The sequence below is a fragment of the Westerdykella ornata genome (genome assembly GCF_010094085.1).
Source record: "Westerdykella ornata strain CBS 379.55 unplaced genomic scaffold EI97scaffold_13, whole genome shotgun sequence".
Taxonomy (NCBI): Eukaryota; Fungi; Ascomycota; class Dothideomycetes; order Pleosporales; family Sporormiaceae; genus Westerdykella; species Westerdykella ornata.
In genome coordinates, this window is record NW_022986863.1 from 45,834 (window position 1) to 69,760 (window position 23,927).

At 55.4% G+C, this 23,927-nt stretch overlaps 9 protein-coding genes across 9 annotated transcripts; 5 read left to right on the top strand and 4 right to left on the bottom strand.

The window, feature by feature from the left end:
- The first annotated feature begins 17 nt into the window (after positions 1-17).
- On the top strand, positions 18-3,054 carry EI97DRAFT_467738 (P-loop containing nucleoside triphosphate hydrolase protein). The gene is made up of 2 exons (XM_033801617.1): positions 18-1,477; positions 1,529-3,054. The coding sequence occupies exons 1-2, from the start codon at positions 135-137 to the stop codon at positions 2,802-2,804; spliced, it is 2,619 nt and encodes an 872-aa protein (XP_033653094.1). The 5' UTR covers positions 18-134; the 3' UTR covers positions 2,805-3,054.
- Positions 3,055-3,229: 175 nt separating this feature from the next.
- Positions 3,230-5,372, top strand: EI97DRAFT_64015 (uncharacterized protein). The gene has a single exon (XM_033802979.1). The coding sequence runs from the start codon at positions 3,592-3,594 to the stop codon at positions 5,248-5,250; it is 1,659 nt and encodes a 552-aa protein (XP_033653095.1). The 5' UTR covers positions 3,230-3,591; the 3' UTR covers positions 5,251-5,372.
- A 918-nt stretch (positions 5,373-6,290) lies between these two features.
- Positions 6,291-8,918, bottom strand: EI97DRAFT_64083 (uncharacterized protein). Its single transcript, XM_033802980.1, has 4 exons — positions 8,361-8,918; positions 8,101-8,318; positions 7,192-8,039; positions 6,291-7,138 (listed from the first exon to the last, which is right to left on the bottom strand). Exons 1-4 carry the CDS (start codon positions 8,788-8,790, stop codon positions 6,340-6,342), a joined length of 2,295 nt encoding a protein of 764 aa, XP_033653096.1. The 5' UTR covers positions 8,791-8,918; the 3' UTR covers positions 6,291-6,339.
- Positions 8,919-10,236: 1,318 nt separating this feature from the next.
- EI97DRAFT_378732 (WD40 repeat-like protein) lies at positions 10,237-12,379 on the top strand (the record flags this gene model as incomplete). Its single annotated transcript, XM_033795679.1, has 5 exons — positions 10,237-10,481; positions 10,733-11,064; positions 11,187-11,666; positions 11,871-12,164; positions 12,255-12,379. 5 exons carry the CDS (start codon positions 10,237-10,239, stop codon positions 12,377-12,379), a joined length of 1,476 nt encoding a protein of 491 aa, XP_033653097.1.
- A 352-nt stretch (positions 12,380-12,731) lies between these two features.
- Positions 12,732-15,886, top strand: EI97DRAFT_494521 (glycerol-3-phosphate acyltransferase; the record flags this gene model as incomplete). Its single annotated transcript, XM_033802396.1, has 4 exons — positions 12,732-13,524; positions 13,618-14,092; positions 14,147-15,510; positions 15,765-15,886. The coding sequence occupies exons 1-4, from the start codon at positions 12,975-12,977 to the stop codon at positions 15,884-15,886; spliced, it is 2,511 nt and encodes an 836-aa protein (XP_033653098.1). The 5' UTR covers positions 12,732-12,974.
- Positions 15,887-16,019: 133 nt separating this feature from the next.
- EI97DRAFT_64171 (uncharacterized protein) lies at positions 16,020-18,813 on the bottom strand. Its single transcript, XM_033802981.1, has 4 exons — positions 18,572-18,813; positions 18,480-18,514; positions 18,304-18,430; positions 16,020-18,247 (listed from the first exon to the last, which is right to left on the bottom strand). The coding sequence occupies exons 1-4, from the start codon at positions 18,579-18,581 to the stop codon at positions 16,134-16,136; spliced, it is 2,286 nt and encodes a 761-aa protein (XP_033653099.1). The 5' UTR covers positions 18,582-18,813; the 3' UTR covers positions 16,020-16,133.
- A 150-nt stretch (positions 18,814-18,963) lies between these two features.
- On the bottom strand, positions 18,964-19,815 carry EI97DRAFT_379054 (class I glutamine amidotransferase-like protein; the record flags this gene model as incomplete). The annotated part of the gene is made up of 3 exons (XM_033795691.1): positions 18,964-19,254; positions 19,304-19,530; positions 19,578-19,815. The coding sequence occupies 3 exons, from the start codon at positions 19,813-19,815 to the stop codon at positions 18,964-18,966; spliced, it is 756 nt and encodes a 251-aa protein (XP_033653100.1).
- Positions 19,816-20,016: 201 nt separating this feature from the next.
- On the top strand, positions 20,017-22,399 carry EI97DRAFT_433967 (MFS general substrate transporter). The gene is made up of 5 exons (XM_033798504.1): positions 20,017-20,453; positions 20,508-20,799; positions 20,849-21,834; positions 21,907-21,973; positions 22,048-22,399. The coding sequence occupies exons 1-5, from the start codon at positions 20,082-20,084 to the stop codon at positions 22,227-22,229; spliced, it is 1,899 nt and encodes a 632-aa protein (XP_033653101.1). The 5' UTR covers positions 20,017-20,081; the 3' UTR covers positions 22,230-22,399.
- An 84-nt stretch (positions 22,400-22,483) lies between these two features.
- Positions 22,484-23,350, bottom strand: EI97DRAFT_433969 (uncharacterized protein). The gene has a single exon (XM_033798505.1). It carries the CDS (start codon positions 23,220-23,222, stop codon positions 22,815-22,817), a length of 408 nt encoding a protein of 135 aa, XP_033653102.1. The 5' UTR covers positions 23,223-23,350; the 3' UTR covers positions 22,484-22,814.
- Between the last annotated feature and the right edge of the window lie 577 nt (positions 23,351-23,927).

Consider the following 23,927-nt stretch of genomic DNA (forward strand, 5'->3'; position numbering starts at 1 on the left):
CTTTGTGCTTGTTCCAACGACCGCTCAACTTTTTTTTCCCAGAACTCCGTCGTCGCCTCCCTCCCTTCGCATTCCATAACCTCTGGGATAGACTCTTCGTCGTCAATGTCCCATTGAGGCGACCGGTTCCTGGCATGCCCACCTCCACGCTGCGGCGCTCCACGCTCTGTCCTCGATGCGCCTCTGCGGCGCTTCCGCGGCCTCCGCGCCTGCTTCCCCATGTTCAGAAAGCGTATCGGTCACTCCCGCAGTCTCCCGTAAAGGCAAAAAGATTGAATCTTGCATCATGCGGACACAAACACCCCCCAGAGAGAGAAGATGACAGAGCGCATCGGGGCCCGACAGACGTCAGGAGCTGGAAACCCACCTTGGGAAGAGGCGATGAGCGGGGATCCATCATCACGTTCAATCCCTTGACAAGTTCCGGTTGGCATAAGTCTGCGGTTTCCAAGGCCATGGCAAAGGTCCACCGAGAGATTGGCCGCCCCGAGTTCCTCGAGAGTCTCGAATTGACGCCTGAAGCCTTCGACAAGGAATGGGACAAGTTTCAAAAGTACATGGAAGCGTGGCTTACACGCGATACCCCCGAGGTGCGGTCGCTCCTTCACGAGCTACGATGGGGAACCAGGGTCCTAGAGAGGCGGTTGTATTACCTTTTCTACGCCCAAGTGTTTGGTGGGCAATTCACACGCGCCGAATTGGAAAACCAGAAAGAGGTGGCCGACCTGCGCTTCCCTTCCGAATGGTACCCGGCTACGAGAGCCATCAAGCGCAAAATCCATCTGCACGTTGGGCCCACGAATTCCGGAAAGACGTATCATGCCTTGAAGCGATTGGAGCAGGCAAAGACGGGCATCTATCTGGGGCCTCTGCGTCTACTTGCCCATGAGGTATACACGAGGATGACCGCAAAAGGGAGGCCATGTATGTTGGTAACTGGCGAGGAACAGCGGCCGCCAGAGAACGGGGAGGAGGCCGAGATGTGGAGTTGCACCGTGGAAATGGCACCATTGAATCGGCCCCTGGATGTCGCCGTCATTGACGAGATACAGATGATCAGCCATGTGGAGCGAGGGTGGGCGTGGACCCAGGCATTTCTTGGTCTACAAGCTAGCGAGATTCACCTCTGCGGAGAGGCGCGAACCGTTCCCCTCATCAAGTGGCTGTGCGGCTTGGTGGGTGAGGAGGTCGAGGTGCATGAGTATGAACGACTTACTCCACTGCGTTGCGCAGACCACAGCCTGAAAGGCAGTCTCGCCAAGAACCTTCAGAAAGGCGACTGTGTGGTGTCCTTCTCTGTGCTAGGCATACATGCCTTGCGAAAGACGATTGAGAAGACCACTGGGCGAAAATGCGCCATTGTATACGGCAGCCTGCCGCCGGAAACCAGGGCTCAACAGGCCCGGTTGTTCAACGACCCGAATAACGACTACGATTTCTTGGTTTCTAGCGATGCCATTGGAATGGGGTTGAATTTGTATGATTCAGTCTATGCTGTCGGGTTTTGCTCATGCTAATATGGAGTTAGGAGTATCAAACGTGTGATCTTTGAGTCCACGATGAAGAACAACGGCAACCGACTTGTACCTTTGACGGTCTCCGAGATCAAGCAGATTGCCGGTCGAGCGGGACGCTACAAGACGGCCCATGACGCTGTCGCTGACGGCGAGCAGTCATGTGCGGCTTCGAGCGCTGCCGCAGATTCCAGCGGCGAGCTGGTGGCCGTGGAGAGCAACCAGAACAGCCGACGCTTCCGACCCGCAAGTGGGACTGTTGGCTATGCTACCACGCTCGAAGCTTATGATTTCCGGTACCTGCACCGCTGCATGAACAAGGAGCCCGAACCCATCGAGACTGCAGGAATTTTCCCACCTACCATTGTGATCGAGAGATTCTCGAGTTATTTCCCTCCAGGCACTCCGTTCAGCTACATTCTACTCCGACTGCACGAGATCTGCAAATTGCATCCCCGGTTCCACCTGTGCTCGCTGAAGGACCAGATCAAGATTGCGGACGCCATCCACCCCGTCCAGAACCTCACAGTCCCAGACCGTGTGGTTTTGTGTGCGGCTCCGGCGAGTCTGAAGGATAAGTTGGAAGAGAATTTGGTTCTTGCTATGGCCCGATGCATTGCGGACGGCGAGTCCGGGGATCTGTTGGATCTGCCTCTGCCGCTGGAAGTCCTGGACCAGCCACCTGCGCCTGGTCGGCAGTATTTGTATGAGCTGGAGCGGCTGCACAAGATGATTGTGCTGTACCTCTGGCTGAGTTACCGGTTTCCCCATATCTTCCAAACAAGGGCCTTGGCCAATCATACGAAGCAGCTGGTAGAAGACGCAATAGAAAAGGCCTTGAGTGAATTCTCCTTTACGGATTGGAAGTTCAAGAAGCTGCAGCGGAAGAGGCAGAAGGCGATGGAGGAGATGGAAAGGCTGGCAAGAGAGGGTCGTGGAGGGACTGATGAGGAATTGCCCCCATTCCCTGTCGACGCGGATTTGGAGGGGGAGCTGCCACAGACGATGGTAGACCTTCTCAAGGACAGAGCAGCGTTCGAGTCGGGCCCGGCCACGGACGATGTGGATGAATACCCAACGCCAGAGATTGAGGAGGACGGTTCAGAAGATGAGACCACAGCGAGGGTAGAAGTGGCCAACAGTAACGATGAACCATCGAAGGCCTCGGAAGCCCACGGCGACCCGGCAGACGTGGATGGGGAACCACACGAAGGACCCAAGCCAGATCCAACCAAGACATTTAAGGGAGCATCACGGCCGCAGGACGTTAGTCGTGAACTCCACATTTAGGGATCTCATTGTACATGCTGTATCGCACCCGGCCGGGATATCGTGCTGTTGCATGTGGGAGCGGCGTTCGGAGCAACTGTGCATGTCTGGCGCATCTATAGAGCGCTGGCAAAACATCTAGAATACTGTATTACTACTGTAGAGCGGGACAATGTACTATAGGCATCATCTGCAGGAGAGACGAAATACTCTCTTCACTTACGGCATATTTTGGTTGAGCTGGGAGCTAATCCGGAATGCATTTGGGGAGATGGTGTTCTGCGTACGGAGTATTCTTGTGCGTGTTCGAATTGAAGTCCAGCTTAATAAGCCTGCCTCTGATCGCTGACTCAGCATCCAGGGCCATCATTCACGCGCACGGAATGGGCTTGGCGGGCGAATCGGGCCAACTGGCAGCACCGACCAAACAAGCTTTTCTGCGATCGGGGACCTTTTCCCGTTTAATCTAGATCGGAATCGTTGTCCGCATCGTCCGGGATCATTGCCCGCATCTCATTTCCACTCCGTTTCTCCGCCATCCTAACCCCACTCGGACGATTCAACGTTGTTGGCCATGATCCTTCATCAGCGCTGGCGCGAGCAATGTCGAACGAGCAGGAATAGCTCTCTCGCACTTTCTCCCAACCGTCTCGGAAGGAGGCACAAGTCCCAGCAGTATGCCCAATGCCCTCTTCACCATGCCATATCTGTAGCCCGCCGCTCTGATTGCGCCCCATAGCGAATACCCCATCTATCCAACATCCTCCTACGCTTTACAATCGGCCTACGCTCGCGCCGCTGCGACGGCATGAGTTGGTTCTTCCGGGGTGTTCAATCCGCCATCTTCCACTATCTTTCCTGTGTACCTTGCGGAGAACTAGCCCGACAGCATGCTCGGCGGAACAAGCGGAAGAGGGCGAGGAAGGTCTATGAGGAGCACAGCAAAGTGACCTCTGCTGAACAAGTCTATGAGCACCCTCCTCCCACGGGCATCAACCCCTACTGGGCGGAGGAAATCGCCCTGGGTCCGGGACCTCCACCACGACGCAAAAAGCGATCCAATACAACCAACAGCAGTCAGAGAGACCCTCGTAGTGCTCTGGTCAGCCAAGCCGGCAGCAGTATTGATGCTCAGTCTGGAAGCAGTCTCGACGTCCGCCGAATGCCGCGAGATCGACAGTTCAGCGACGACAAGCTCGGCGACGAGAATTGGAACCGCAGGCGTTATCAACGGGAAGATGAAGACCTCTGGGGAACCGCAAAGCCTCCCAGTCCCTCCAAGTCAGGAATTCCACGAGGATCTTCAGTTGGGCTCGGCGGCTCCACCAGGCCAGACACTTCCAAGTCATCATCGACTCAATACGGTCCTGAGCCAACACCGAAGCAACACGAAGTCCTTTGCCCTGTTGTCGACCTACCTTATCTACAGTCACTTCAGTCTTCAGATACGCACTGGATGCTGCAACCACCGCCCAAAGCGAGCATCATGAGTGGGAAAGAACGCCCTAACCGCAGTACCAGTCGCACTGGAAGCGCGGGCAGCAGTCGAGTAGCGCTGGGTCCGCAACGGGCAGCCAGCGAGCGACATTTGCGACGGAAACGCGAACGCGGAGAAACTGCGGCGTCGTCTCCCACATCGCAACCTTCTTACAACGGCCCTGCACTGCAATCATTTGAGGAGCTATCCACTGCCCCGCAGAATAGCCAGATGTCGGCAGGTAACCTTCGGAGGAAACGACGGGATACTGCAGTGGATCATGGAAGTAATACCGAGGGCTCGTCCACGAGGTCAGCGGACACCGTTGCCCGTGATCCGCGAACACCGAGAATGGTAGAGCGGAATGGCAGGCGCTCCACTTCGATTCCTGTACGAGATGATTACGGCTTAGTACCGCATCTAGACTCTCCCATCAGTACATCACCGGCTCAGTGCCCTGCCACGACGTCTCCAGTGCCTAGCAGCAAGGATGTTCGCTTCCGAGGGAGCCTGCAACGGCTCTCGACCATCATCTCGAGCGAATCCGACAACCCCGAAGCCAAGCAAGGCACCCAACGCAGACGCTCTTCCGCCCAGACCTCCGAAAACATACCGACGACCAACCGTGAACCAGTTTCGCCGACGCAGTCCTCCGATGAATTTCCTTATCTAAGGAAACGCGGCGCGGCGCCCAGCTCATCCGATCTCTCCTCGTTAAAGGTGTTGCAGGAACTCGTCCCCGTAAGATTGATACTCGGTTCACGCTTCGTGTCGTCGCCTCTCCCCGAAGCCCGTATTCGACTGCCACCAGAGGATGGCGAGGAAGCGAGAGCTCTGAATGAGGTGGAGATATGGGATGGTGCTGGGTTTGGGATGAGCCGTTCAGGGCGATGCAATGCTGTGGGGGATCCGGATGACTACCCGGAAAACGCTGTTCGGGGAGACGATACGAAATCAAGCGCGCGGTTCAGGTGGAGTGTCGACTTTTGAACAAGGGCCATGGGCGTTTCGGGGATTGTGTGGGGATCGGATTCCGCTTGCTATCGTTGATGGAAAAGGGACCCTCACGACATCTATGTTGCCCGTGTTTTGCGAAGTTTGGATTTCGCCTCATCAGGAGGAACTACCTCTGTCCATGCGCCGGACATACGACGTTTCTCCTTTTCGAATTTGGGAAAATAATACTGACTGGGGGGACATTCTGCCAATTCCTCATGCGCCCCTTTCATCCCATCACCGTCTTGAATACCTTCTCATACGCGCGTTGCATATTTTGGAAGGCGTCTTATCTTTCCTTTTCCGCCGCTTGCGTACCTGTGCATGGCATAACCTGGGGATATCTTGCATACTTCTTTCCTTCCCCCTCTCTTCTCCTCGCTTCTTCGCTTCTCCGCGTCTCCTCTGTCCTTTCTGCGTGGCATGCATGCATGCATCGATACGGACACGCATACATGAAAGAAAGCATTTGCTCAAGGCCTCGTCATACAGCAGGGCAGTTTGATGATTGCTCTTCTTCTTCCAAAAGCGGCGTTTTCATACTCGCATGGTGGGTGGGGATGAAGGGGATGATTGATGGATTCGTGTGCATGTTGATTATGGTATTGTTCCGCTAGTATAATATATATGGGTCTTGGATTCTGATTTCTGGATGCTGGTTGGATTGTAGAATTAGGTTAGACGGAAGTAGGCGTATGCGTATGCGGTGTTGGGCATTTTGGTCGTTGGTGAATAGAATACAGGGACGGGGAGCGGAAAGCGAATATACGTCTTTCAACTGTGTTATTCATGTATTATGCTCGTTGACTGCAGTACGTTGCTGCGACGATGCCCTGGATCTCCTGTTTTCCGCCGTTCCGCTCAAGATGGAGGGGATGTGTAGAATACATCCTCCTGCGTGCGCGAACCACATCGCTCGTAAACAAGACGGCGCCAATCCCAATCCACCGTCTCCAGAAACCATGATGTACTCAAAGCACATGTAGTCTACACGAAACGAAGATATGTTACCCAGCTCCTCTCTGCCCTCTCTTCCTTCCCTCCTTCTTCCCTCCCTTCTCCCCTATCCCCTCACAAGCCCCCCTAATAATAACCCCCCTGCTCCGCATGCACATGCGCCTGCGCCGTTCCCCCGGACGCAACCGCAGCCGCAGCCGCACCGGGATTCTGTGTCGCAAAGTGGGGCACGGGATTATTGGGCGCGACGTAGTGCGGCTGGTAAGGGTGCTGGGGCATGGTGAAGTCTGCCGAGGAGAGGAGGGGGTTGAGGATGCCTTGGGGAGGGCGGCGGGGTTGGGGTTGGTGGGGTGGGTGGTGCTGGTGGTGCTGCTGATGCTGGTGCTGCTGATGCTGGTGCTGCTGATGCTGGTGTTGGGCGTGGTTTGTGTGATGTTGTTGGGTGGGGTTTGGATGGTGTTGAGTTGGACTTTGGTGGTGGGAGGGGGAGGGTGTTGGCAGGAGGGGTTGGGTTTGGGGTTGATGTTGATGCTGTTGATGAAGTTGTTGGTGATGCTGGGGATGCTGGGGAGGAGGTGGTTGTGGTGATTGATGTTGCTGTTGCGCTGGAGAGTAATGTTGCCGTGGATAGGGGAGGGTGTCGTTGTTGTGTATGTGGCCAGAGACAGTGCGGGAGTGGTGTGGTTGTTGATGTTGTTGCGGTTGTTGTTGGTGTTGGGCCTGCTGCTGGTGGTGTAGAGGTTGCTGCTGCGACGGATTGTTCCACCCCCATTTCTCCTTCAGCTCCTCATTGAGGAAGCCCACGCGCCATCCCGTCTCTTGCCGGATCTTGTCGAAGATCTGCAGCACTTCTTCCTGCTCGCGGCGATTGTCCAGACACTCGGCGGCGATGGCGAGGGATCGCAGGGCTACGCTGGCGACGCCGCTGTGACGGAAGTGAGTATGGACGCTGCCACTGTGTTAATTGAGCTCACTTACCGATCCTTGACATGCGCCGCGATCCCACAGATGAACCTGGAGTGCTGCTGCTGCAACTCATGCATTTCGGGATCGCTTGGGCTTTGGAGGGGATTGAGTTGCGCAAGGAGACACATGGCCGTGTGGTAGAAGAGCCTCGCCACGATAGCAGTCCGCTTGATGAGCCACACCTCGGGGAATGCGGAGCCTGAGAGCGTCTCACCGGGATAAAGATATGCCATGGGATGCATCGTCCGCGGGACACGTTCGTTCCACGAATCGGCCAGGTCTTTCAAGTGCTTCCACTCGTTGCATCTTTCAGGGGCACGCATCTGCTCGCTGTTCCGGGGCACCGTGGCACGGAAATTCGCTATCTTGGCTACGATATAGACGATCCGGTATGTCCATATCTCCTCATGGCCGGGCTCGGTCTCGCGTGAAAAGTCCATGTCCACCCCCCATTCATCGGGATGCCATGCGACCTGCCAGTTGAAGTGCAGACAGCTGAGAAGTTCCATGCCGACGTTGAGCCAGAAGCAAGCCGCTCCGATGCCCGTGGATCTGGCGTTCCAGCCGCATTCTTTGATCAAGGCACGGGCGCCTGCAATATGGTTCATCCGTTGCAGTGCCCTTTCGCACATGATCTCGTAGACATTGAGGATGACGGCGGTGGTGGCACATATTACCGAATTGCGGTTTGGGTCCTGCAGAGAGCTCAGTAGATAGGTGGTGGCCGTGTCGTAGTAGTGCAAAGCCTTGTCCTCGTTGTACTTTGGGTTCACCAGCGCAAGATGCCGCGCACCGCAGGCCAGGAAAGCATTCAGGAGCATGGGCTCCCTCAGCGCGTGGAAGGGAAGAAGACGCGAGAACTAGACCGTTTGTCAGCACTTCCAACCGAGACGGGGCAGGTATAAGCGACGACATCCATACATGTTTCATAGGATCCATACTGTCCATCCACAACCCCACCTCTTCCACAAACACTTGCATGAATAGCACCTCCTCCTGCGTGTCGAGAAAGTCTCTTGCGTCGCTCCGGGCCGGGGGCTGCTCCCCGCTGTAAGATGAGGCGCCGGCCGTGTATGGAGATTCACTGTGGGAATGGCTGTGGTGGTGCGAGGGCGTGCGGTGCGATTGGCGCTCGTACGCTAAGTCATGAGCGGCTTCCTGATATGCGTGTGGGAGAATACCTTGGATGGGAGGTAGGTTGGGGTGTGGTGTAGACTGGGGAGGGCCCATGCTGTTGGGCATCTGTGCGAGCAACCCGTTGCGATCCACAGGCGCATTGTTATCTTCCACACGACCGTACTTTGCTAGGCCACCTTCATATTCGCTTGCGATGTCCCTCGAGTCATCGACAAAGGCGATCTGATATTCAGGCCCGGGAGCCGCCATGATGGAAGGCTGCGTGCATTGGATGTCGATGAAGTTCAACCGCAGCCCAGTCTTGCAAGTCCGGTTCGACTTGCGGCAGTTTTGGCATATTGGCTTTCCCTCATCGCACTTGAGATGACGCTCTCTGCATGTCAGGCAGCCCGTCCGAACTCTCTTCGGCTTGTTATCCTGGGCTGCCCTGTTTGTTGAGCCGGGAGTGTCAACGGTTCCTTCGCTGCTGTCCATCGCCCTCTCTTGCGTCGCGAATTGCTTCTCTGATCCGTGTCCCGTATGTATGCTAGCTCTTCCAGACGAATTGCGTCTTTTTGCAAGGGGCTCCCCCGATGGCGAGTGGACGTTCCTCCGCTTCGTTGACCTGGATGCGACCGGATCGCGTCGCGCGGTCACGTCGGATGCTGTGACGGGCGAATTCGCGCTGCTGACGTCCTGACCATATGGATAATCGCGATGGTAACTATACGGCGGCGGTCCGCGCTGCTCAATGGGCGACGCCAGTTTCTCTTCGGGTCGGGTACGAGATTCTGCTCGTTCAAACTCGATGCGCTCGCGCGAGTCGGGCTTTGCGATTGGTGCGCAAAAAAGGTTCGATAGGCTCCTCGTAGGATTCAGATGGGTTGCGGAGAGAATGGTGAGGGACGAGCTGGTCGGTGTGGAGGAGGCTGCAGGGAGAGCGCGGAGAGGCTTGAAGTAGCGGAGGTTACAAAGCGCGGGTCGCAAGAGGGGCGGCTGACAACTCCCAAGTAGGGCGACTTCTTAGGGCTGTAACGGTAGTATAGACAAAACGGTGCTCGAGATCTTGTCTTCTGCACGCGGCGATGTTGGCTATGAGCTCAACGGGCGTGGGTTGTTTTGGGGCGTTGACCTGGAGGAGGGGCAAGGATGGATGCACGAAATCTAAGGCAAGGCAATGCGGCTAACTTTCATCTGATCTCTGGATCCTTCGGCAAGCCAGCTCTTCAGTGAGGTCAATGGCCGTGACGGTGCGATGAAGGCGATTAAAAGCAAAGGACAGCAGCTTTTTCTACAATCTTGGAAGGCGAGCTGCTTTGCTTTCTCTTCCAATTGCTTTTGTCGTGCAGCGCACAGCCTCCCCGGGTCTTGCACGATCTATGTCGACAGAGCCAAAGCCTTGTGCGCCGTAACCATCGACGCAGCCCCGGGTTGCCAACTTGCCAGCAGATGGGATAGGATAGTCTCCCCGGTTACGAGACGACCCGGTCGCCCAAGGAATAATCGATGTCCGGCTTGCGGCTGATCGATCGATCTCTGTCCCCAAAATAGACGACACCTCTCTGCACCACTACCGGACAACCGTCTTGCTGTCGCGAACCCATATGAACTGGGCCCGTTCCTGACCCAGAGCAGAGGGTCGGCTTCACAGAGTCCGGACATGTTCACGATATGTCTAGGGGAATGCCCGGGTTGGCATCCAGAGAGTTGAGTCGGCAGCCTCGCTAGGTGTGGTTCATCTGCCACCCTATTCATAGCTGCGGCACCACCCCAACTACGCCATACCACCAGCTCAACGGTTATCGTCTTACGGACACTCGCCCCAGCCAAACTGACTGCGCCGTGGCCCCCACATTTGATTGACCTCGTTCTCCGCCAGCTCTACTATAGTACGTCTGCATCTCATTTGTATGCAATACTGTGGTCAGCGCCGGTGCCAAAATGGCGGCGACCACCACCCAGTCGTCTTCACGCCCGCCTGCCCAGCCCAGCTACATATTCCGCGGTCATTCTGCGGCCATCCACAGCGTCCAGATAATTCGCCAGAACCGCCGCTTGCTGACCGGGGATGCTGATGGCTGGGTCGTGTCCTGGAATTTGGAATCCAAACGACCTGTGGCTGTGTGGAGAGCCCATGAGGCTACCATCCTGGGAGCCGAAGAGTGGTCGACAGACAAAATCATAACGTGAGTAGAGATTCAGTAGAGTGAGTTCATCGAGGCGTATACTGTCATCCATTCTGTAATTTTCGTGTTCCGCCTTGCCGCTCTTCTTCTCCGTTCTGTTTCCCTTTGCCCATACTCCTATCAATACCCCTTTCAACGCGATTACATCCTTTGCTATAAATCCCCAGATTTCGGTCTCCGCCGCTCCCTATTCCCGCATCCGTCTTGACCCCAGCTTCCCAGTACACTTGTCCGCTAACCTTCCTGCCTAGTCATGGCCGGGATAGCGCCCTGAGGATATGGCAGCTAGGAGATGGCGACGAAGCACACCTTTCCAAAGTCCTGCCTGCCGATGGATCAGGCATACATCGTCCGAAGCCATGGTTGTTGCACACTCTTCCGGTCAATACCTTGAACTTCTGCGCCTTCTCCATGTGCCGTGAGCACCGTGACTCTACCCAGCAGCAGACTGCTTCGCATGCTGGGGTCGCTGATTCTATCCTGGTAGCTGTACCAGCGAGAGACGACAAGAAGATTGAAGTCTACCGCTTCCCTGAGGAGAAGCTGGTGTATGTGGTGCCTCAGGTTCAGCCCACCGACACTGGTAAGTCTTCCCATTTGAGTCCCAATTCCAGATGGTATCGGCTTTGTGTACTCTGTCATGCGCTTCCCTATTGTCTCCCAACTTTCAGAGAAGCCATCAAACGGTACTCTAACGAAATGCAGGCATGACCATGGCAGTAAAGCTTACCTACCATCGGCCTTCAAACAAGCTCCTGTTGATCGCCGGATACGAGGGCGGCTTCACCGCAGTCCATCTCCTTGGCACCAGTTCCCAATATAGCTCCGAGGCAACAACGGATCCAGCGCTGCAGCTTGCGCAGACCATCTACCTTAGCCAGCCGCATACTCAACCTATCCTCTCGCTAGATGCCCTACCGGATGCCAAGGTTTACTTCACGTCTTCTGCTGATGCAGTCATCGCTGCTCACCGGATCCCCGAGCTGCCCGTTGATATCGGGTATGCGTCTGCGTCTTCAGGAGAGGGGATATCAGAATTAGAGTCGTCATCAATTGGCCCATCCAGACCGGAGCACGTATCTGCAGGTCCTGCTGCGGAGGACAATCCACGAATATCAACCACCAAGGATGAGGACTCGCAGTCCCTTTTCCAAGCAGAATCTCTTTCAGGCCTGCAAGCCGAACGTACCCATACCATTGACACTCCGGAGGTAGACACACCACCCGTCGGAAAATCGGACCAGATCAGGAATGAAGACCAATCCACTTCGACAACATCCCCTTCAGGACCTTTAACCTTCAAAAAAATCCCCGTCGCCTCCACCACTACCACAACCCTCAGTCCCTTTTCCAAAAAGCCCCTCTCCCCACCCCCTTCCTCCTCAACAGCCTCCAAACCTTCCGGCCTCTCATCTCTCCTTGCAAAAGCCGCACCACAGCCCAACGTCAATCCCAAACCACCACCTCCCCAACAGCTCACCATCCAACCGCCCTTCCAAACAACCCAAACCAAACATTCCGGCCAGCAATCCCTGCGCGTCCGCTCCGACGGCCGCCTTCTCGTCACCGGCGGCTGGGACAGCAGAATCAGGATATACAGCACAAAGACTCTAAAGGAGGTGGCCGTGTTGAAGTGGCACAATGATGGCGTGTATGCTGCTGGCTTCTCGGAAATATTGGACAGTGGCGGAGATGTTGCTCAGCCCGGTGGCGATGTTTCGAGAGCGACCTCGGGAGAAACTGCCAAGGCTGCGGAGAACGCAGTGCTCAGAGGCACGGATGAGAGACTGTCGGGCCTGAGTAGGTTGCAAAAACAGAGAGAGGTGCGGATTCAAAACAAGCATTGGGTGGTGGCTGGGGCTAGGGATGGGAAGGTGAGTCTTTGGGAGGTGTTTTGAGGTTTAGCTTCGGAGGCTTGCGCGCTTCCTGCCTCCCACCTGTCTTATCGAAAATATCTACTTGTACATAGTTCTGTACAATACCTAGGTAGAGTATATACGAGTGGAGTGAACCGTTCTCAATAATGGTCACGTGACTGACTCATTGTTCAATTGGTCCAACCTGAAAAGAACACTCTTCTAAAAGAACTCATCGACAGGGTAAAAATTAGCTACTTCTAAGAAGTATTTATTGTTTCGAACACGACGCGAAGCATTTCGCAAACCCCCTTCCAGATTCCTGGATAGCCTCGGTCGTTCCTGCAAGCCAGAGCTCGACCAGGGTCTCTCAAAGCTCGGATGGGGTTTACCACCCTCACAATTGCCTTCTACATTCCTGCGACCTTGTTTCTGTCCTGATTTCTCCATTTTTCTCCGGCTTCTCAACTGCTATAGCTGTCATTGAGCTTAATATAATTGCTAATTGTTACCCCACCTCTTCGACAAGGACTCAACCTCGAGCATGCCTCTCACGACCACCATATAACTCATAACGTCACCGACACCCTCGACACCTACTCCACCTCCCCCATACCACACCCAACCACCACCCGCCATGCTCCCCTCATCCTCCTCCTCAAAGAAGCGCCCGCCCTCCCCGCAACCCCCGGACCTCAGCATCACCGCCTCCGATCAAGTCCACCTCCACACCGCCGGCTACAATGAACCGCTCTCCAAGCAAGGCCTCATATCCGGCATGGCGCGCTTCCGCTCCTCCCCGCTCGACTTCATCCGCGAGGTCTCGCTCCACGTGTCCGGCACCGGATGGCGCAGTTACGACTCCGTGGTCGGCCAACCCATCTTCTACCCGGGCTTCTCGGAGAAGATGAAGAGCCGCGTGTTAAGTAATACAAAACTTGTAGCGAAGGTGAAGGAGTTGGCGGGACGGAGGGTGGAGGTTGAGGTACAAGAGGGGCTGTTGCCGGGGGGTGAGGGGGAGGAGGCGAAGAGGGAGAGGGAGGTGAGGAGGAGCCGGATTGAGGAGAGTCTGATGGAGGTGGCGGAGGGGTTGACGGAGAATATGATTTGCAAGATGGAGAGTAAGAGGTTTATAAGGGGCGCGTATTATTTGGCGACGCAGTTGTTGACGAGGGCGTATCATCAGGGTGGGTCATTTCACTATGATACAAGGTGGAATTATGAGCTGAAGGAAGGGGAGGTGAGTATATCGATGAATTGAGTGCTGACACGGGTACTAGGCGTCCACGTCTCGAGCGAAGAAGTTCTTCGCCTGCGAAAAGTAGCAGAGGAAGCGGCCAAGAAGAAACAGTCCATCATCTTCCTCCCCTGCCATAAATCCCACGTCGACTATGTCAGTCTCCAGATAATATGCTACCGACTCGGCCTTGCGCTTCCCACTGTAGTCGCAGGGGACAACCTCAACTTCCCTATCGTGGGCTCGTTCCTTCAACATGCGGGTGCTATGTGGATACGGCGGAGTTTCGGAGGCGACCAATTATACACGACGACAGTCCAGGCGTACATCGATACCTTGTTGGCGAATGGGTACAATCTGGAGTGCTTCGTGGAGGGCGGACGGAGTCGAACGGGCAAGCTGCTTCCTCCCAAGTTTGGCATCTTGTCCTACATCGTTGATAGCATTGCGTCGGGGCATGTCGAAGATGCGATCATCTGTCCGGTGTCGACCCAGTACGATAAAGTCATTGAGGTGGAGTATGGATCCCCAGACTGCTCTACTCTGCTTATCCAAGATTAACATTTCAACAGTTCCTATATCAGCGAACTCTTGGGCCATCCAAAGCCAAAAGAGAACCTCATGGATTTTCTTTCTGCATCCTCTGTCCTTTCCCTCAAACTCGGCCGGGTTGATGTCCGGTTCCACGAGCCGTGGAGTCTCCGTGAATTTATAACTGAACAGCGCCAACGCTTCAGCCAATTACCGAAGCCACTCTCACCGAAGGACGAGCGCGTTCGCATCCTGAGGACAATGGGATACAGGGTCCTTTCGGAAATCAACGAGGTTTCCGTCGTCATGCCTACTGCGCTAGTCGGCACGGTTCTCCTGACGCTCAGGGGCCGAGGCGTAGGAAAGAGCGAGTTGATCAGAAGAGTGGAGTGGCTCAGCGAGCGCGTACGAGCCCAAGGCGGACGTGTTGCCCATTTCGCCGGCCTACCCACCAGCGTCGTCGTCGAGAGGGCTCTGGAGGTGCTGGGTCCGGGGCTCGTTGGCCTCGTCCGTGGACTACCGGAAGATACATACTACGCCGTCGACCGATTCCAGCTCTCCTTCTACCGCAACATGACGATCCACCTCTTCATCCTCCAATCCCTCCTCTGCGCCGCCCTCTACACGACCGTCAAGCTGGGCGGCGGCCCGCACAACGAACGCATCTCCTACGCCGCTCTGCGCGACCAAACCGAATTCCTCTCGCAGCTCTTCCGCACCGAATTCATCTTCCCCACCGAAGGCCTGGAAACCAACATGGCCACCACCATCGCCGACCTGGAGCGCCAAAACGTCATCAGCGTCACACGAGACGAGCCGACGGGCAAAGTAACGTACATCGCGCTGAGCCAGGAAGAGCGCGAGACGGGCCGGGAAAACTACGATTTCTACTGCTTCCTCATCTGGCCCTTCATCGAGGCCGCATGGCTCGGCGCCATCTCCCTCGCCATGCTCACGCCTCCCCTCACCCATCCCGCCACCGCCGCCGCCGCTGTTGCTCCAGACGGCACCCGTCCGCACGCCTGGCTCGACCACAAGGCCTTCACGGAGCGCGCGCAGCTGCTGGGCAAAACGCTGTACCATCAGGGAGACCTGAGCTACTTTGAAGCCGTCAACAAGGAGACGTTGAAGAACTCGCTGTCCCGGTTCCAAGAGGAGGGCATCATCATCGTGACGGCGCCTCCCAAGGACGCAAAAGTCCCGGCCCGGATCCGCCTCGCGGACGAGTGGATACCGGCGCGGTGTCCAACGAGCGGGGAGTTGGTGACCGAGGGGTCCAAGTTGTGGGCGTTTGCGGAGAGGATTAGTGCGAGTAGGCGCGAGGGGAAGAATCGGAGGGATGGGCGGACGGTGAAGAGGAGGGTGTTGCGGTTGGCGGATTTGTGTGCGGGGGGTTTGTGGGAGGGTGGGCGGGTGGTGCTTGGGGGGGAGGGGGAGGGGGATGGGGATGGGGTCGGGGAATTGGCGGGGGGGAAGAAGAGGAGGAGGAAGAGTTTGGTTGCGGCGAGGTTGTAAGTAAGTGGATTTGGTTGCGGGATGGCTAACATGTGAAGAGCAACGTGGATGGGGATGGGGATGGGAGGGAGAGGGCCATCGTATACCATTTGTAACGCACGTCGGCGTTGCTGTTAGTCACGTTGTACTATTGCTTTTCTTCAGAGTGCTTGTTGTATATCAAGGGCGATATCAGAAACGGCTCTGCCTCACTGTCCATGGAGACTATTCTGAAAGCGATCAGCAATCGAATATATACCAAAGCAAAGAAGCGCAACGCTAAATAATGCAAATAATATATCGACATGCCCCGGCCCCAAATCCCAAGCAACCCAAACAAACCCGTGATTCGAACGGCCCAACCCTCTGAGAGACACCCGCTCAAGCCAGCCCAAAACAAACAAGCAAGCAAGCAAACAAGCAGAAGCCATCGTCCTGCACAAACGCCAACCACCTATCCCACCAAAACCTCAATAAAAACCCATCCTAGGCTCAATCAAACAAACACACAGAGCAGCACCACGCTACTCCAACCTACCCCAACCCCTTCCCCCTCAACAACCTCGACGGACTCCCCGTCCTACTCCTCCTCCCCACGCCCACAGCAATCTTCTCCCGACTCTCGGTCCGACTCATCAATCCCCCCCTCTCCATCGCATTCAGATTCACATTCGCAGCAGACGCAAACCCAAACGCACCACCACCACCACCACACGGCGGACTCAATCCCAACCCACCCCCCTGCGCAACCACATTCACCTTCGACCCATGAAGACTCGCGATCCCACCGCCATACATCCCATCAGAATACTGCTCCGCCGGCGCCGCACTCCCGGGTAACCCCGCTTTCATCTGCGGCGTCGCCCACCCGCTCGTCCTGCCCACGCGACTACTCCCTCTACTCCCCTCGCTATCGTCCGAATACGATTCCCCATCCGAGTACCGCTCGTCCCCCACATCGCCGAGTTCGAAATCCCGCACCGCGGTCCCATCTTCCAAGACGCGCTCGTACGACGGCGTGCGCGAACCCCGCGTTCGGAACAACGTACCCGGCAGCATTGCGAAGCGGCCGATGCCGCGTTTCCGCGCGTGGTGAGAGCCTGGTTTGCCGCTCCTCTGACGATGAAGATGATGATGGCGGTGCCGAGCTGAGCTTAGCAGACGCGAGAGTTTGTGCGCGGCCGAGGACCTGCGTTCGCGGCCGCAGAGGACGAAGCCGATGACGAAGACGAGGACGACGAAGATGAGGAACCCGGGGATGCGCCGCGAATTCTCCGCGAAGAGGGTATCGTGCCATTTCTCTTCCTCGCCGGCCTTTGTTGTATACGGTGTATACGCGCCGCCGGGATGCTGGAAGTCACTCGGGAGGCCTGGGCCAGGGACGTTGGAGCCGAATCCCACGGCGAGCGCTTCCTCGCCGCGTGGAGGAATCTCGCTCGAGGCGTACAGCACCATTTTGCCTAGTGTCCAGGAGACTTCGACGTCATCGATTTTATTGACGGCTTGGAACGGGTCGAGGAAGCCCTTTTCATGCGCGCCATCGAGGAGGTGCTTGGTACCGTTCGTGTTTCCCTTCGCTTCTTCGAGGCCGACGCGCGGGACGCCGATGCCGTCGTGCAGCATATTAATGAGCCAGGACGCTTTGAAGCATAACTCCTGGGCAGTCTGTTTATCGACCTTCTTGCCCCAGTGCTTCTTCGCGACGAGCGCTTCAATGTCGTCCCAGTCCTGGCTGCAGAAGTCTTGCACGCGTTGCTGGTACGTTTTGAAATCGTAGGCCTTGTCCTTGTGCGCCATTTCGAAGACTTCGTGCGTCGTGTGCCAGTACTCGGAGACGCCGACGAAGTGGTTGACGGCGAAGTCGATGGCGGGCACGTGTTGGCCGTTGACGAGACAGGGTTGGTCGGGACATTCCTTCTCCTTCTCGAGGAGCGGGTAGGTTTGGTGCATGCACTCTGTGAATTTTCCGGTCCCGATGAGGTAGGGCTGCTTGATTCTGGGTTCGTCGTCGTCCAGGGGTTTCCCGTCCGTGGTCACTTTCAAGCCGGAAGGTAAACATGGATCGGGCAATTCCTCGGCCGTGGGACTAGACTGTAGCAGAGCCTTGACATAGCGCTGCCGAGCCTGGTTGACTCCGAAACCAAGCCACGTCGTCACAAACACCTTGTATTCCATTGGCGTGCCTCCCACAGTCCGTAACCGTAACAGCGTCAGGTCGTTGGCGTGTTTCGCGGCTTCAGTCGCATTCGGGGCAAAAGCTATCTGCGCCGATGCGCCGCCCATGTCCAGAAAGCCATATGTGTGATGGCCCTTTCCATGGTCGTGCTCTTTCGGCTTGTCAAAGCCTCCCAGTAAATAGTTCGCTGCTATCCAGCCATAAAGCCCCTCAGTCTCCCCTGGTATGACTTGCACATGCAAATCGCAATCAGGTAGCTGGAACTTAGTCGCCTTTCGCGCAAAGTCGCACACTTCTTTCAAGACTGCTTTCCGTTTCGGTGGTTCCAGTATTCGCATGCCTGCGGTAGCGAGGAGGAAGAGAGGGGTATTCGGGACCTCCTCGCGAGGCACATGCTCGAGCGCATGGTTGAGGAGTTCGTCCAGGTGGTCCGGTCCAACTTCATGAGGACTATCACCGAAGGTCGAGATACCTGGGGGAGTCAATGCCTGCACTCTGCGCTGCAATGGTCTTCAATCGGTCGCATACCAGGATGGATTTTCTTCGTCCACTTCTTGTCCGTTTCGATCCGAGGTAATCTTTGTAGATCGGTTTCGTTCGCCTTACTGCGAGCGATGTCGCTCTTGAGCCATCGGTATATGTGGACACGAGTCCCCTTGAACATGTTAGCGATGCGCCGGTGATGAGGCAGGAGAGGTTCGTACAGAGGACCCGGCGTCCAGAATCACACCATAACGCCCTGGATCCAAACTATCAGCATACAAGTCGCGAAATCCAGTAAGTGATGATTGCGTACACTTCCCCATCGGAGATGGCACAGCGGGGAGTTCACAGATGGTTATTCATTCAGTAGCGAGCGATCGGGTAGTTCAACAAAAGGAGCAGGGCTCAAAGAAACGGCCTGAAGAAGGGAAAATAGCATGAAAATCGTAGCGAGCGACGAGAAGAAGAAGGTTGCGTGTCTACAAGAGCGGCGGCGCGATGATGTTCAAAGGCCGCGCAAGAACGGGTTGCGATTAGGGTGGCGCCGTTTTGGGCTTGGCTTGGTCCCAAAATAAAGTGGAACCCCCACGCCTCACCCCACCAATCAGTGGGGCACAGCCGCCTTGGTTGCAACCTCCTGCATTCATCTACTACACAGTATACAGAATAATGATAGCGGTGATATCTTGAACCTGTCACTCCAGCTCAGTCTTCCAGCAAAAACCGCAGGAATCCCTTTGCAACCGCGATTCCATCGTGAGGATTCTTGACCCTATCCATAGCCTCCTTGTACTGCACATCGTCGAAAATCCCCTGAGCATTTCTGTTCCTCAGGATCTCGCTCACAATCTCGTCGTTGAACTCTGGATGACCCTGGATAGTGATGAACTTGCCCTTGACATACATTCCTTGCACCAGGCAGCGAGGAGAGGCGCCCAACTTCTCCACTTCCTTGGGATACTCGAACACAATGTCTCGGTGCATTTGGTGGATGTTCTGCAGGACAGTTAGTGGAATTAGTACGAGACAGAGCACGAGGACTTACCAGAGTGTCTTGTCCGAATAACTCTTTGCCCTTTTCGGTCAATTGCACTGGTAGAACCGAAATCTCCCACCCATCATCACTTCGTCCGACCTTGACACCAGAAGCACGACCAATGATCTGGTGACCGAAGCAGACACCGATCATGCGAACGCGATCTTGCTGAAGTACCATCTTCACGAAATCCATCAGTTTCAAGATCCAAGGGTGGTCATCGAATGAGTTGTGTTCTGCCATTGTTAGCCTGGCTCATATTGCCTATGAAGATGATACAGACTTGAGCCGGTAAGGAGAACAGCATCTATGTTCTCCAAGTCGGGGTATTCCTGCTTGTTTACAACGTCGTAGATGCTGAATTCAAATGCATTTTTGGAGGAAATGTCTGGGTCCTCTAACGCATCTGCCGCTCGGGAAAGAAGAGCTTTGAACACGCCACCATAGCCGCCATACTTGGCTCGGGTTCCGTCCAGGGGAGTGTCGCACTCGAGAATGGCTATCCGCAGGGGTACCTTCATTTTCAGAGAGTACAATACGGGAATATAAGTAGGAAATACAGATGACGAGGTGTAAATGCTTGTAAATGCTTGTAAATGCTCCCCTCTCATCGCCTCGGCCAAACTGCTTTCTCTAACTTAAAATGGTTAGTCTCTCGGAAACGATTCCGAGCTTTGTCACTGCATGAACCTCTGAATTCTGCCATCCTTGACGTGCTTATGGACGTCACTTGCTCTACATTACATCAAATCTTGGATTTTGGCGACTGCTCCACAGTCGACCAGGCATGGTTGCGCCCAAGCCAAATAATGGCAGTCACCCATCTGAGCGCACCCCTTTACTTGCCTCCAACTCTGACCCCGACGACTCCCGACCGCGAGGTGAACATCATGGGCATGCATCTGTCTCTCCCGGCCGCGACTACGCGGATGACACCGCGATAGGAGAGCTTGGACAGGGAGCTCTTGACATTCCCACGTTTCCAGTGCTGGCCAAAAGAAGAAGCTATTCACATAGCCATTGGCTGGCCCCAGATGAGGACCCGAGTACAATTGAGGAGCGGCAGGAACCGACTCGGTTTCAGGAGAATGGTATTCTAGAAGGCATCACGAAGCCTAGGTTTAGGTTTGTATATGGTGGTATATTGCTTGGCTACTTTGTAGGTTCAACTTTTGGTAAATCAGCTCTGCGAATGGACACTGACGATTACAAGATTGCAATGTTTGATTCGACGCTGATGGCTTCGAGCCATCCAGTCATCACCTCCTATTTCCATGCATCCAATTCGGCGTCCTGGCTCTCTACAGCGTTTCTACTTACTTCGACGTCCTTTCAGCCCCTCTTTGGTAGAGTATCGGATACCATCGGCAGGCGTCCATTGTACCTCTCTGGCCTACTATTTCTCGGAGCAACGACTGCGTGGTGTGCCCTGGCGCAGAGTATCGGCAGCTTCATCGCAGCCAGAGCATTCTGTGGCCTTGGTGCTGCCGGTGTGTTAGCAATGGGTAATTCCTATCTCTCTCCTTAAACAGCCACGATACTTATGCTTCACAGGCAACATCATGACCAACGACCTCGTCGGCATCGAAGTCAGGGGCACTTACCAAGCCTACATCAACCTCTTCTACGGCGGAGGTTCTGCCGCCGGCGCCGCCTTCGGAGGCTTCCTCTGCGACACCATCGGCTGGCGCATGACGTTTGCCATCCAGATCCCCGTCATCCTCCTCCTCTTCGTGAACGGGCTCTTCACCACTCCTTCCACCTTGGGTCCCAACCTCGCAGCCCGCGCCGGCAAAGGCATCCGACACGCCATGAAAGGCTTCGACATCGCCGGCTCGATTCTGCTAGCTGGCTCCGTGGCGTTCTTGATCTTAGGCCTCAACCTCGGAGGCAACGTCTACCCCTGGAAGCACCCCCTAGTAATAACCTCCCTCGTCATCGCCGTCATCGCCTTCACCATCCTTCTCTACGTCGAATCCCGCGCCGCACGACCCGTCATGCCACTGGGGATGCTCCACAGCGCTCCCCGCGGCAACCTCGTCTTCCACAACTTCTTCGCCCAGCTAGGCTTCAACACCATCATCTTCAACGCCCCCTTGTACTTCCAAGCCGTCAAGCTCGAATCCCCTTCCGTCTCCGGGTTCCGTCTCGCGGGGCCCACCGTCGCCCTCACCATCTGCGGCGTCTCGGCCGGCTTCATCATGGCCGCCACGGGCCGCATGAAGTGGCTCATCGTCGTGGGCTCGCTCAGCACGCTGCTCGGCGCCATCTGCTTATCCCTCATGTGGGACTCGATACCTACCTGGCTGGCCACCATCTTCCTCGGTCCCGCGAGTATCGGCCAGGGATTGTCGTTTCCGGCGACGAGCCTGGCGGTGCTGGCGACGAGCAGCCAGGAGGACCAGGCGGTGATGACGAGTACGCTCACCCTGTGGCGGAGTCTTGGGGTCGTGATGGGCGTGAGCGCGAGCAGTGTTGTGCTGCAGAATGCGCTGGGGGTGTATCTGGAGAGGTTTGTCGAGGGGAGCGATAAAGCGGAGGTAAGTTTCAATTCTCATCGCTGTAAAATGAATGAATGTTGTTGTGGAAGGATGGGGCTAATGGGAGCAAAGGTTATATTGCGCGTACGCAAATCCGTCAAAGCTATTCATGACTTGAGACCCGTGCAGCAGGGACAAGGTATGGCGTCAACCAGTTTTCCTCCTCTTTTCCTTACTCTCTGTCTGTGATGCAGGCGCAACTAACTTCTACAGTAATCAATGCCTATGCCCGCAGCCTGAGATTAACCTTCATCTCCGCCATCTTTGTCTTCGTCATCGTAAACGTTCTAGTGTTCCCCATCAAGCTGCCGAATCTGAAGAAGCGGCCCGCTGAAGAGGAACAGCAGGGTGAGGACGAAGGAAGTCGACTTCTTGGGTCAGACGATCAGGGTTAGGGAACTGAGTAGCGGTGGGCGATGAAATGAGGGTGATATCGATCCAAGGAAGCCACTGCGCAGTATTAAGAATCCAAAGAAACTACTCCTTGCTGCTATGACGCCTCTACAGTTGCTCCAAGACAGTAATCATGAACCTCTGAAGCTCAAATAAATCCCTACTACCTCCACTCCCGTACTCCACTCCCAGTCCTTCTCACCCCTGACCGGTCCATTTCTACACTCCGCGCTTCGTCACGCTTGCGCGTCCCATATCTCGTTGCTCACTGCTGGGCCCCTCCTCATACGCGTACGCGGGCCTTCCTCGCGTAGTGCCTATTGCTTAGTGCCCAGGTGCGTATGTCTGGCGTCGTACTACCTAGGTATGTAGGTATCGAGGTGGGGTACCGATTAACAGAGTACAGCCCGCATCATCTCATCTCATCTCATCTCATCCCATCTCATCTCACCACGCACATCCACATCCGTATGCGCATCCGCATCCACGCGTACCCACTTCACTCCTCCGGCCCAATTCCAAATTCCAATTCGAAAAAGCGTATACTCGGCATTTTCCACGGAAGTGCATCTCGGGTTCTGTACACACTACTCCGTACAGTTCATGATCTCTAGCCTCGCAGAATTGGAATAATTCACATGCAGTGTATTTGCACAGCCCCCTTCGCCAAGTCGATTGTAGAGTAGATCCATCGGGATTCCCACGGGCAGCCTCGTCGGACCGAAGAGGAAGTTGCGATTGGAGGGTCGGGGAATGTGGGGAATGGGGGGATTTGGTGGTGGGGTTCTGCGATGGGCGTGGATATGCGGAGATGTTGAAGAATGTGCTTGGTTATACGCTGCTGCCCCGTGCTGAGATACAGCAATGTTTGATGGTTGGTCATGGTGATGGTGATGGCGGTGTAGAGGTTCCGGATTGGGAAAGATGGGTAACGTAAGTAAGTGTGGAGAAGTGCGATGGGTTTGCGAGGCGGGGTGCGTACGCCCGGGCGACATGTGCGGTATTAGCGTCTAGGCTGCGCCTGAGCATACAGCAGAGTTTGGGTATGTAGTGCTGTATAGTGCGCTGAGTACCTATCAGGACTCGTCGGACGCCATTCCGCAAGGCCGGCTGCAGCAAGAAGGTAAGGCGGATGGCATAGGAATGGGAATGGGAGGAATACACAGCCTTCCTGGGCGCAGGAGGGAGAGGCGAAAAAGGTGAAGACGAGAGTTTTAGCACCAGGATGATGGGATGGGAAACAAGGAAATGCGCTTGGCCGAAGTTTATGCTATTGAATCAACTGGTTGGTCACAGTACTAAGGCTGCTGTGAAATGACAGCGTTGTTTACACCTCTCCGCTTGCAATTGGCCCTTGGGCAGCCTGCCTTCTTGAGTACCATAGTATGTCAATGGAGGCAAAGGGTCCTACTACCTGTGCATTGTCGATTTAAATCTGTACATGTATATTTAGACTATTCGGTCTAATCGTGGAAACATGTACAGCCTGCAGATGTAGGTGGTGTTTCAAAGTGTACTGTGTATATTTGCTATGAACCCTCGGCTAGCTGTTTTTGGGGGTCTGTGCTGCGTTCGATAGGACAACGAGAAGGAAAGGACACGCGCCGTAGATCGGTTCGGCACACAGTTCCATACTGATACATCCATGGATGGGTTGGGGGCGGTTATGCAGGTACCAAAAGTAGGACTACGGGGTTGAA